We start from the raw sequence: 13457 nt of genomic DNA, 5'->3' as shown, positions 1-13457 counted from the left end.
TATAACACTATTGATAGTGTCTCCTTAACAATGAACAAATATTAGGGCTAGAGCAATAGCACAGCAGTAAGGCATTTGCCTTGCACTGAGTCAACACAGGACAGACCCGGTTTGAATTCTGGCATCCCATATGGTCCCCTCAAGCCTGCCAGAAGCGATTTCTAAGTGCAGAGCAAGGAATAACCCCAGTGCTGCCGAGTGTGACCCAAAACAAACAAACCAACAAAAATGAACAAATCTGGGAAGAAACTAACAAATTTGAGGGAAGCCGACACTCCAGTGGAAGGTGTCCTGTAGGAATTCTCATTACATGAAGCCCTATTATTATCAATAGTGGTAGGAAGGGTTCTGCCTTGCATGTGGCCAACCCAGGTTCAATCCCAGCATTCTACATGATCCCCTGAGAACCACTAGGAGTGATTGTTGAGCATTGCCAGCCTCTAAACAAATCAGCTAATCCAAGATAACTAACACATTTTATGTTTTGGAGGGGTTTTGGTTTTGCTTTGTTTTGCAATGACACCTGGCAGTACTTCTGGCTCTGCACTCAGCAATCACTCCTGATGGTGGTCATGGGAGCATATGGGATTCTGAGATGCCAGGTTATCTCTGGCCATATCTATGTAAGTGAGGAACGTATATAAAGCTTAAAAAAATTAATTAATGGTCCAGAGAGATAGTATTTTCTTGTTGTTACTTAGATAACATTATTTATCTTAGATAGCATTAAGGGGGGGGTACAGGAGGGAGACATGTGATGCATGCTGGGAAAAGGGTGGAGGGAAGACAGCACTAGTGGTGAGAATGCCCCTCCTTCATTGTCACTATGTGCCTTAAATATTTCTGTGAAATAATTGTAATTCACCAATTCACTTTGACCACAATAAAAATGAAAAAAAAAAGTTATAATAAAAGACTAAAGTATAAAATAAGTAAGAAAAAGTGGTCCATTTGCAAGGCAAATTCCCTTCCTGCTTCTGTCTTTCTGGCCCCACATTTTATGATTGTTTTTTATTTTCTTGTTACTTAGATAAAATTTAGGATATTTTAAAGTTCATAAGCTTAATGTACAACATAAAATGTCCAAAAATAAAAGTATTTAAATGTAATCATTGAAAGGAACTTTATAGAAATTATTAGTGAAACAATTATCTTTATATAAACAAACATGTCACCTAGCATGATTTACTTTTTATCAGGATGTTTTGGTTGTGAATTGTACATCAGAATGGGCAGCAGCCAATCATGTTTTAGCAACCTGTAGGACAGCATTGAAACAACAGGGTGTTCTTGGATTAAATATGGCCCCCTGCATGAGAGCCTTTTTGGAGCGACTACCCATGATGCTTCAGGAGCAATATGCCTATGAAAAGGTAACACTTACTCTCACCCCTGCAAAAATGAAGGTTCCTGATATTTTGATATTTTGAATTTTGGATCTAAATTTATCTGATAAGAGTTTGACATCTAACAGAAATACATGGGGGTAATTTTGGAATTAATAAAAATAAGTCAGGCCTGTAGTAATTATTCTGTTATTGTAAACTTCTTAACTTTATTTAGTGAGAGTAAAATTTTTAAATAACCTGAGATTTGTATAGTGTTTGTATCATTCTTTTTATATTATTTTCTCTTACATGTCTTAAAATATCCATGGCATATCTTTTCATTTTCATTTATCCGTTTCCATATCTTCAATGCTAATCAGTCTTCTTCCCTTTTCTCTCAGCCCCATGTGGTTTGTGGGGACCAGCTCGTTCACAGCCCTTACATGCAGTGTCTCGCTTCTCTGGCTGTGGGACTTCATCTGGACCAATTACTGTGTAACCCTCCAGTGCCTCCACACCACCGGAAATGCCTCCCTGATCCCGCTTCTTGGAATCCAAACGAATGGTCGTGGTTAGAGTGCTTCTCAACAACTATCAAAGCTGCTGAAGCACTAACCAATGGAGCACAGTTCCCAGAATCTTTCACGGTTCCTGATCTGGAGCCTGTTCCAGAGGATGAACTTACATTCCTAATGGTCAGTATAACACATGCTCCAAGATTATATCATGAATGTCAATTAGAAACTCTCAAGAAAGATTTATGATCTTGAATGCCTTTGAAATATACACCACAGAACTCTAAAATATTTTCCTTTCATTAGTCACTTGCAACATGATAGTAGGTGTCTGTGATGACAAAAATTGTGTGGGAACTGTGGAACTATTGTCAATTTATTGGTTGTCAGTGATATACATAGTTCTGTTCTTTTCCCCACATTTTTTTTTACCATAACTGCCTTGTTTGCATATATGTTAATATCTTTCCAATCATCTTGTGACATTTGTTCCACATACAGTTTTTTAGTAAATTGATGCTTTATTTATATTTTAATCAGTATAAAATAGAGATGGTATAAAGAGATGTAAAGAATAAGAGTATTTTAGTTGCTTAGTTACTTAAGATCTGTATGCCACGACCAAGAAAGTGGAGCAACAATAAATAAATGAGACTACATTAAATTAAGAAGCTTTGGCACTTCAAAGGAAATGATGACCAGGATACAAAGAACACCTGTGGAATGGTAGAAATTATTTACCTAATACTCATTGGATAAGGGTTTAATAGCTAAAATATAGAAGGCACTGCTAGAGCTTACCAAAAAATAGGTCCAACCCTATCAAAAACTGGGGAGCAAAGATGAACAGAAACTTTCTCAAAGAAGATATACAGATGACCAAAGGACATAGAAAAATGTAATCAACAATGCAATATCACCTTCACCACAAGACTGACACACATCAAGAAGAACAAGAAGAACTAGTGCTGGCATTGATGCAGGAAGATGATGTTGGAAATGTCAACTGGTCCAGCCTTTTTGGAAAACAATATGGACATTCCTCAAAACACTAGAAATTGAGCTTTACTTTGACCTTGTAGTGTCTGTCTGGGGAATATATCTTAAGGGCCTGAAAACACAATTGCACAAAAGGCATCTTTAACTCCTATATTCTCTGCAGCACTATTCGCAATAGCCAGAAGCTGGAAATGCCCAAGAACAGATGAATGGATACAGACACTGTGGTGCATCTATATAGTGGAATATTCCATAGCAGTTAGGAAAAATGAAGTCATGAAATTGGCTTATACATGGAAAGATAGAGTATTAATAAAATAAGTCAAGAGAGAAAGGGATGGACATAGAATGATTGTACTCATCTATGGGATAGTAAAAAATGTAGTATGAGAATAACACCCAAAGTCAATAAAAATGTTTTTTTCTGGGTGCTGGAAAGAGCATTTAAGACCTAGAAAGAAGCAATATGACAATAATATATGTAAATTGTCACTCTGGAAAAAAAACTGGGAATTGAAAGGAAGTAAAGTGATATGCATGATGATTCTTTGGTATTGTAAACCATAGCACCTGAAAAGATAAAAAAGAAAAGGGAGAAAAGAAAAGTGTCTGCCATAGGTGAAGGCCAGAGTTAGAATGATGGAGGGTTAACTGGGGAAATTTGTCATAGGAAATGAACACTAGATAAGGAATGGGTGTTAGAACATTCTATGATCCAAATTCAACCATCAACAACTTTTTAGCTCTATCTCATGGTAATTTAATCTTTTTAAAGATTCATAAATGTGAATGCAATATAAAATGAATTAAAGTATATTATTTAAATATAAAATATTTTAGTTTAGAAAGTATTATTTTGTGCCCATTTGCTTCAAAGTTGTCATTTTGATGATGAGCACAGTGAAACTCAAGAAGACAAAGTGACCTGCTAAAAGCTCTGCAGCTAGTTCATGGAGGTGGGGAGGGACTGCTCCATGTGACTCTGTGTACTTGTGGGTACCAGGATGTGAATGGTTGGTTTTGATCCACCAAGAGTGGATAGTGTGAAAGTGTAGATAGCCAAGGGAAATGTAAATGATGCAAAAATTATATGTGGAGTGATTATAAAATTGTTCTTCATTTTTGAGATTATTAATCCGCTCTTGTTTAAGACTTGCAATCGTTTAAACTAGTCAGTTTTGATAATGCTAGATTGATCTTGATGGTCTTCCCTGTCTTGCAGGATAATAGTAAATGGATAAATGGAATGGATGAACAAATTATGTCTTGGGCAACTTCCAGACCTGAGGTCAGTAAAGATAAAGACAACCTTATGTTGGTTTTCAGTCAGTATTCTGGTTCTAGATACTCTCTGGGTCTCCTTAGAGGCCAGCACACCTTGAGGAACCAGCACATTATTGTATGAGGAGACAGTAGATCCAATTCTGAGATGATTGTGCTTTTTTAGGACTGGCACCTGGGAGGTAAATGCGATGTCTACTTGTGGGGTGCTGGCAGGCATGGACAACTGGCAGAAGCAGGAAGAAATGTGATGGTTCCAGCAGCTGCTCCATCATTCTCACAGGCCCAACAAGTAAGTCTAGGGAAAAGTAATGAAGTACTGCCAGTGCTCTTTTTCTAGCTATCAATAGCATAAAAAAAAGCATAGAATAGATTTTTCCGGGGCCCGGAGAGATAGCACAGCGGTGTTTGCCTTGCAAGCAGCCAATTCAGAACCTAAGGTGGTTGGTTCGAATCCCGGTGTCCCATATGGTCCCCTGTGCCTGCCAGGAGCTATTTCTAAGCAGACAGCCAGGAGTAACCCCTGAGCACCGCCAGGTGTGACCCAAAAACCAAAAAAAAAAAAAAAAAAAAAAAAAAAAAGAATAGATTTTTCCACTTTATAGTCTATTTATTTTAAAGAATCACTAAAGTAAGTAATGATGTATAAGCTTCTAAATAAATTTTCTCATTTTTTTAAAATCAGGCTTACATTTGGTTAGCATGTTTCTAAATATTTTCTTGCTTTTTGTTTTATTTTATTTTCATTCATTTTTATTTGGGGCCAAGCCCAGCAGTACTCAGGACTTCTTCTCATTCTGCATTCACAATTCACTGGTGAGCTGCGTAACCCAATGGAGTGCCTGGGTTTGAGTTTAGGTTGGCCATGTAAAGACAGGTTGTTTTTACCTGTTGTCCTATTGCCTTGGCCCCTATTTTCTTGCTTTTAACTACTGATGTTAATCATTATAGTTAAAAGATCTAGTCACTATATTTTTTGAAATAAAAAATAAAAATATGTAAATTTTAGAGGTTAATATATTCCTAATTGGGGGCCAACCTGGTCCAATCCTAGGCATCATGGGAACTCTATCAGAGGTCAGTCCAGAGCCAGGAATATTCCCTGAGCACCACGAGGTGTGACTCATACATCTACTATCCCTATTCCCCCATTCAAGAAAAGATACTCCTAAGGCTAGATGCATGCTTTTTGTATGTGAAAGTCCTGGGTATAGTTCCCAGCACTCTATGACCCCCAAGTACCAAGTTAGATGTAGATTCTCTTTCCCCCCCCAAAAAAGATGTTTCTGTTTATTGATTCTTTAAGGCCATATATCATTAGCCAGATTTCATTGATGCTCTTTCCCTCCTCATATTTGTGGCACTGTACTTCAAAATTAATCTTTTTGTGTGGGGAAATGGACACTCTCTGAAATGCTCAGGGGGTTACTTCTGACTCTCCACTCAGGAATTACTCCCTGTATGTGTGGGGGAGGGGTGAACAGGTGCAGTATATAGGATGCCAGGAATTGAACCCTGGTTGGTTACTTGCAAGGCAAATATCCTACCACTGTACTACTCCAGACCTTCCATGTAATTCTTGAGGCTAGTCCTTTCTCATTGAGCACTTGTTTATTTTTAATTGGCTTTATTTTGTTGCCGCTGTTGTTTGGTTTTATTTGACAGTTCAGGGAGAAAGCCAGGACCTCACACATGTGAGGCATATGCTGGAGCAGTATAGCAACTATGCTAGCTACTATATGCTCTACTACACTACCCTGTGTAGCCTCCATTTTTCTGCTCCTTGTTAACCTTTAGCCACCTTTATATTCCACCGAACCTTTCTTCTTCTTTCATCTGATTTGTTAACGTTGTTAAATTCTGTGTACTGGAATCTCTGTAGTATTATGGTTCTAAAACATAGTTTAAGGTCAGACATGCCTCATCTCTCTTGTCTACTGTTTTACAATAATCAAGGACATAGGAATTTTATATTTTTTCAGTCCTTTTCCTTCAGTGAAAGAATAAAGGAATTAATAAATGTATCTTATATAAATATATTGATAATTATAAGTTAATGTTAAACTTACATTATAAAGGGTAATGTCTGTATTTCTATGTTAGGTCATATGTGGCCAGAATTGCACCTTTGTCATCCAGGCCAATGGCACAGTATTGGCTTGTGGGGAAGGAAGTTATGGAAGATTAGGACAAGGAAATTCAGATGATCTTCATGTGCTAACAGTTATTTCAGCCTTACAAGGTAAAATTATCTTCAATTGAAGGTGATCAGAAACTGTAACCTGACTGTAGAAATGTTTGCTTATGTTGAAACTCAGATTAAACTTTGAAAAATACATTTCACTTATATTTAATACTTATTTAGGCATGTGAAGTTTTCGTTTCCATAATTTAAGCAAAATTATTTTGCAGTTCATTTTCCATGGCAGTGTTATATGCCATAAATAACTTTGAAACCATAGAAGATAGCTAACAATTTCATAAAAATTGTAAAATTCACAGTAAATGGTATTAATGGTGTCATAAATATATTTCATTAGAATACATTCATGGATGAAGAGAGAGCTCTATGATCTGAGTCATAGTTTGCATGCAGGCAGGTTCTAGCCTCATATAGGCCCCTGATCAGCTCTGGAAGCACCCCGAGGACACAGAGCTGGGAGTAGCTCCTGAGCCCCACCAGGTAGGGCTCCAAAACAAAACAATTCATATGAAACATCAAACAAACTGAAGCCTCTGAAGCATGTCCCGTCAGAGTTCTCATTGGTTAGAAGAAAAATTCCTGCAGAAGTTGCTGGTATGTTCCCTAAGTTAAATTTGCTGGTCCTGAAAACAAATCAAAGAGGATTTATAGTATAGCAGGAACACTAAGTGCAGGTACAATTCCTCAGCAGCTCTCAGTCCTTTCTTTCTTTCTTTCTTTCTTTTTTTTTTTTTTGCGGAGTGAAGGGCACACTCAGCAGTGCTTAGGGGCTACTCTCCTGGCTCAGAAATTACTCCTGGCAGGTTTGGGGAACTATAATGGGATGCTGGGGATCAAACCTGAGTTGGCTGTGTAAAAGGCAAATGCCCTTCCCATCATGCTATCTCTCTGGCCCCATCAGTATTCTTTCTTATGTTCTGAATATAAAGGTACAGTTTGCAGGTTGGAAGATGAGCTTACTAACCAGCTTCCCTGTATCCTGTCTCTGGAACTTAACAATAACTCTAACCATTTGTGACTTAGTTTCCTTAATTTGTTTTGTTTCATTTTGTTTTGTATTGTTTGGGGCACACACTGGCAGTGCTCAGGGGTTACTTCTGGCATGCTGGGGGACCATATGGGATGCCAAGAATCAAACCCAGGTCCATCCTAGGTTTGCTATCTGCAAGGCAAATGCCCTACCACAGTGCTATTGCTCCGGCCTCAGTTTCCTTGATTTTAAAAAACTTCCTTTACACATTCTTGTTTATGGATCCTTGTAGGATCTGTAAAACTTGATCTTAGATGATTCACATTTACTAGAACATGGTCCTTAATGACTGACTTTCGTCACCCTCCACTTTCTCCTCCTGATTACTATTTAACTGTCTTCAATTTACTAGGTTATGAATATTGATTTGGTATAAAATGGAAACTTGTTTTTATTTTGAGGATATTCTATAGCAGCTGCAACTAGAGAGGTGAATTTCAACATTCAGTGACTCTTGTTGGATTTCTGCTTTGTTCTAGGCTTTGTGGTGACCCAACTGGTGACTTCCTGTGGCTCTGATGGGCACTCAATGGCCCTGACTGAAAGTGGTGAGGTCTTTAGCTGGGGAGATGGTGATTATGGCAAACTAGGCCATGGCAACAGTGACAGGCAGCGACGGCCCAGGCAGATTGAGGCCTTACAAGGAGAAGAAGTGGTGCAGGTCAGCCTTTCCTTTATAAACACATTTGGTGAACTTTGAATGGACTTTGATGTTAGAATCAATTTCTTTTTGCTGAACCAGTAAATTGTTTTAGGACCTAGGCAGAAATACTCTATACTTTAGTTCCTACCACATTTATTATTCTTTTATGTGTATTGTGTGTGCGTGTGTGTGTGTGTGTGTGTGTGTGTGTGTGTGTGTGTGTGTGTGTGTTTACCTCATGCCTAGTGTGACTCACAGAGCCAGATTACTCCTGGCTCTGTGCCGGGGGTTCTCTGGGCAAGAGGGACCATGTGTGGTGCTAGGAACTGAACCTGGGTCAGCTGTGTGCAAAGTAGCCAAACCCATTGTGTTCTCTCCAGCCCCACCTCTTGATACACTGGTAAGTATAAAACGCTTTGCTTTAACTTATCATTATTGTTATCAAAGCTGAATTCTTATACATTTACTAGAAAACCATAATATAAAATCACCCGTACCTGTGTGTTTATCAAGAAATTTTCCACTCATTTTTGTTGTTGTTGTTGTTGTTTTTAGTTTTTGGGTTTCACCCAGCATAACTCAGGGGTTACTCTTGGCTCTACGCTCAGAAATCGTTCCTGGCAGGCTCAGGGGACCATATGGGATGCCGGGATTTGAACCAATGTCCTTCCGCATGCAAGGCAAATGCCTTATCTCCATGCTATCTCTCTGGCCCCCACCATTTTCTTATGTTATCTAGATCAGAATTTCTTTGCTGGGTACAGTATGGCCCCATGCACCCCCTCAAGATAATCCACAGAAGCTACAGGAGAAACTCATGTCAATGGAAGTCAAGACACAAGACGAGGAGACCAACCTCTAGGGGGTGGGGGGTGCCACAGAGGAAAACAATGATTAGTCATGGTCTCAGAAAAGCTGAGAAACGTGCTATAGATCCTCAATACAGATCTGAAGGCAGCTTCAGTTCTTCCAGGGTCTATTTCTCTTCCTCTCTTCCTCTTCCTGGGATAAGGATGAGGGACAGATCTGAGGGTGCAGGAAAGCCACTTTAGCAGATAGAGGGCATGTACTGATCAGAGGATACTGAATAATTTAGGATTCTTTCAAAACATTTTACCATGTTGGTAGCAAGAATTGTTGTCTTTCTTTTTGAGTGTTCCCTCCTCTGAAAACATATCTTTCTCCTTGACTTTATGTAGATGTCCTGTGGATTCAAGCACTCAGCAGTGGTGACTTCAGATGGCAAACTCTTCACCTTTGGGAATGGGGACTATGGTCGTCTGGGTCTTGGAAATACCTCAAACAAAAAGCTCCCAGAAAGAGTGACGGCACTGGAGGGTTATCAGATCGGACAGGCAAGTAATAGACAAGACTCATAGTCTCATTTTCTCTGTATACACAAATTTTTTAGGAGTACCAGTCATCAGTTATACTTAACCTCTCATTTATTTTGTTTACAGTCTTAATTTTTCATGATTTTCTCCTAATGGGAAAATTTATCACTGAAATCAACTTAAATTTTTCTATCATATTTGCCCAAAGTACAGAATGTGAAAGTTCTAGTATGACTTGGCTACTAACATAACAGTATAACTTTTACATAATAAAGACTTCTGAAATGGAGATAGCTGAACTACAGAGAGTCAGATTTCACCTCTCATTCTGTGTTCAATGGAACTATTTCAGCAGGAAAAGAGCAATGAATTATTAACCTTTTTCTGTAGCATTCCTAAGAGTGCCTTGTGTGAAATACCAGGTTTTTTTTTTTTTTATTTTTATGTCCATTTGTGCACTCAGAGTTAGAAGGTTGTTGATTTTGGACACTAGAAATCATTTCTTGTTGACACATTTTTGTTAACATGTCTAGAAGGCCACAAAGCCAATAAAAACTTGGAGACATGGCCAAGTTTTTCACTGAAGCAGAAAAAAAGACATGTGTTTAGAATGTGATTTGTCATATAATGCCTGTTCTTTCTACAGGTAGCCTGTGGCTTAAACCACACGTTGGCAGTATCAGCAGATGGCTCCATGGTATGGGCTTTTGGAGATGGCGATTATGGGAAACTGGGCTTAGGAAATTCTACTGCCAAGTCTTCACCTCAGGTCAGTGTTGTCAACTGTAAGTTTGGTTTGGAGGCTACAAACTTTGATATTCAGGGTTACCCCATGACTCAGTGCTCAGCTTTGTTCTTTGCAGTTCTTCGGGGACCATTTAGTACTGGGAATCAGTCAGACTGCCCTCATGCTTGGAGCTCTCTCTCCAGCCCCATATTGTCTTTACTCTTTGGTTTCAGACAGCACAGTTTTTATTCTCTTTAATGGAAAATAATCAAAATCTTATTTTTTAAAATTATTTATAATGAGGCTTGACAACTTCTGAGGACAGGGAAATGACTCAAGTGGTAGAACACAGCCCTTGTATATGCAAGGCCCTGGCTTTGATCCCCATCACACTATGGAAAGTAGATTCTCTCACCTCACCTATAAAAGGCTTCTGTGTTATTAAGTGACATTTAGTTTAATAGCTAAACTAAATGTAAATATTCTAAAAGGATACGCAGAACATTATAATGTACAGGATATCTAATGAGCAAACATGGGTAACCTTTTGTGTTCAACTTGCAGCTGCCATTTCATCTAATTTTTATCAATGAGTTAGAGAGATATATATCTCCTTTTATAAAATAATAGGAAATCCAAATGCATAATTAAAGCTTTCTTGTCTCTGAAGACCTATGCAATTCACTTGAGGCTTCCTAACATATTTAACAAAGCAGTATGATTGACAAAAACTAAACTTAAATTTAGCTTCAGATTCACCAGTATATGCAGAATCATGTTGTAGCTAAGCTGGTGAAAACTCAGCTAGAGATGCCAGAAGCCAGGATGCCCTCTCTGGGGAACATACAAAGCAGTTATAGTTACTTCCTCAAGCAGAAATCATTACGACTGAGAGCAGTATATGGGTTTTCTCACAGTCTTGTAGTTTCTTTAAGAGGACAGAGAACTCTGTTACATGTGAGATCCTGAAAATGCACCTGCCCCTGTGTAGTTCGTAGCTTAGATAAGAAGCATGGTAAGAAAACACCAAATAGGAATGTGTATTATATGAAACAGGTAAATATCTCAGTATTTCCATTAGAAGAATCCCTACATAATACTGGCCTATAAAAGTACATTCAAGAAATTTTTTTAAGAGTGAGAGAGAGAGCTCATTAGTGAAGGTTGTTGTACATCGTATAACTGTAATTTGATCATGAACATCTTTACCTGTGGAAAATAACTGTAGATGAACAATCTTGTAAGAATGGTGTTTACATTTAAAAAATGTTTTACTTTAATAAAAGAGTTTTTTTCATTTTTAAAGTATATGCCTTATATTTTTATTTTGTAGAAAGTTGATGTGCTCTGTGGAATTGGAATTAAAAAAGTTGCTTGTGGAACTCAGTTCTCTGTTGCCTTGACTAAAGATGGTCATGTGTATACCTTTGGGCAAGGTAAGGTAATTTCCAAGCACTTGTTTATTACTTGTTTCATGTATACTTATATTTTACTTTCTAGACAGTCATCTTATTTTTCTAGTGATGAGTGAACAATATGACCTTCATTGCTTAGCTGTGTGTTTCTGCTTCTCTCATAACTTTTTTTCATTAGGGCACTTTTTTCTCCTATAAGGCCCCCCTTTGCCAGAGCCTTCATCACTCTTACTAAAGGAGTTTCTAATAAAGCTCTTCCTTCTTCCCCTCTGCAGCTGCCTCTGTGGTCCTACAGACATTCCTTAGCTAGTCTTAGCTAGTCCTCTGAGTTTTCCCTCACTTCCAGACCCCAGAGACTCAGGAATATATAGATATGTAGGGTTTATATCTTGAGTGGGTTCATGCCTCTTGACATGTAATAGTAACTAAGGTGTGGCTAAAGCTAATGTGAAGGAAAGAAAGAAGCAAGCTCTGACTTAAGTTGTAGTTTCTAGCCTTAAAAGAACATTGATGACACTGACTGATGATAATTGTTGGCTTGCGGAGACAAGTTAGAAGCATAGTTTCAGTTGTTTTCAATTGAATTCACATATTTCAAATACATATCTGAAGTTACCGAGATCTGAATATGTAACTTCAGAGTCAGTTATATAGAGGTACACATTTGTACAGGCTCGTAAAGTCAGACTCTTGGCTATTTGAGGAGAGAGTATAAACTGAAAGGAGGAGAGGAGGATCAAATTCAGGGTGGTGGGGGGATGCTGGTGAGCATATGTATGGAAGAACTGGCTGAGAGGAACAGGAAAGAAGAAGTCTTATAGATGAAGATGCTGAAGAGTCTGAAGCCAGAAAGCTTAGCCATGTCATCAGAAGGTCCCATGAGCTCTTTAGAGAGTGGGGGGAAATTAAGCTGCAGAAGACAGTTGAGCCAAACAGGAGGCAGAGACCAATGGGAGCAAAAGTCAGAGTCAGGGGAGAGGTTAACTGGAAATGTGATGTCAAGATGGACTGAAGGATGTTTGTTCTTAGACCTGAAGAACTTCAGAATGAAAAAAATTTTTTTCAGAATGCTAGAGGTCACTCTTGATTTGAAATAAGCTATAATTTTAGGTTCAATCTTATTTACTTTTGTGAATAAGGAGACTGAGATTTTGAAAAAAAAAATTTTTTCCCATGGAGCCAGAGTGTTAGTGGGTAGGGCATTTGCCTTGCATGTGGCTGACCCAGGTTAGATGAGGGTTTGATCCCCAGCATCCCATATGGTCCCCCGAGCCTGCTAGGAGCGATTTCTGACCCAGGAAATAGACCCAGGAGTAATCCCTGAGTGCCACCAAGTGTTGCCGAAAACCACAACAAAAATTTTTCCAAATCTTGGTTTACTTGCTCCGACTCTAGTATGTCACTCAGTGTCTTATGCATGCTATTTTCATTCTATCATGGAAGTGAAGGTACTATCGAAAAATATCACAGAGCTGTATACTACCCATCTATCTCCTGCCATTTTTCCAGATCGTTTGATAGGCTTGCCAGAGGGACGAGCTCGCAATCACAATCGTCCCCAACAAATCCCTGTCTTATCTGGAGTGATCATTGAAGATGTGGCTGTTGGAGCTGAACACACACTTGCTTTATCATCAAATGGAGATGTATATGCCTGGGGGAGCAATTCAGAAGGGCAGGTAAATATTTACCCTTTTGCTGCTAAAATCAGCACTCCTCATTTGGGAAAAGGTTAAGTGTAAAATCACCCCATGTGCAGTATCTCCAACCCCAGGTTAATGAGTCTGAGACAGGGTCATGCATGAAATAATCCAAATCAGGTGGGTGTGAAACATGTTTAGTTTGGCAGTCTTCTGCCTTGTATCTTCACTCAGCTGCCTGCCAGAACTGCTGTTTTTTAGTATTAGAGACCACCCTTGGGTGGGGCAGTAAGAACAGGCTATCCTGAGCCAGTCCTACCCAGGTTTACAAGGAAGACAATC

The 13457-nt window shown here is 38.7% G+C and overlaps 1 protein-coding gene across 1 annotated transcript in view; it reads left to right on the top strand.

Moving 5' to 3' along the window:
- The window catches only part of HERC1 (HECT and RLD domain containing E3 ubiquitin protein ligase family member 1), a 223057-nt gene that overhangs the window by 190185 nt on the left and 19415 nt on the right, over positions 1 to 13457 (top strand). Inside the window, exons 61-70 of the mRNA XM_049783985.1 lie at positions 1200 to 1373; positions 1730 to 2023; positions 4065 to 4130; positions 4290 to 4415; positions 6227 to 6365; positions 7836 to 8017; positions 9199 to 9354; positions 9980 to 10102; positions 11394 to 11496; positions 12985 to 13154. Coding sequence (XP_049639942.1) covers positions 1200 to 1373; positions 1730 to 2023; positions 4065 to 4130; positions 4290 to 4415; positions 6227 to 6365; positions 7836 to 8017; positions 9199 to 9354; positions 9980 to 10102; positions 11394 to 11496; positions 12985 to 13154 — 1533 coding nt within the window. The remainder of the gene's footprint in view (positions 1 to 1199; positions 1374 to 1729; positions 2024 to 4064; positions 4131 to 4289; positions 4416 to 6226; positions 6366 to 7835; positions 8018 to 9198; positions 9355 to 9979; positions 10103 to 11393; positions 11497 to 12984; positions 13155 to 13457) is intronic.

Source organism: Suncus etruscus, chromosome 1, assembly GCF_024139225.1.
Source record: "Suncus etruscus isolate mSunEtr1 chromosome 1, mSunEtr1.pri.cur, whole genome shotgun sequence".
NCBI classification, from domain to species: domain Eukaryota; kingdom Metazoa; phylum Chordata; class Mammalia; order Eulipotyphla; family Soricidae; genus Suncus; species Suncus etruscus.
This window is presented reverse-complemented; position numbering and strand designations above follow the sequence as displayed.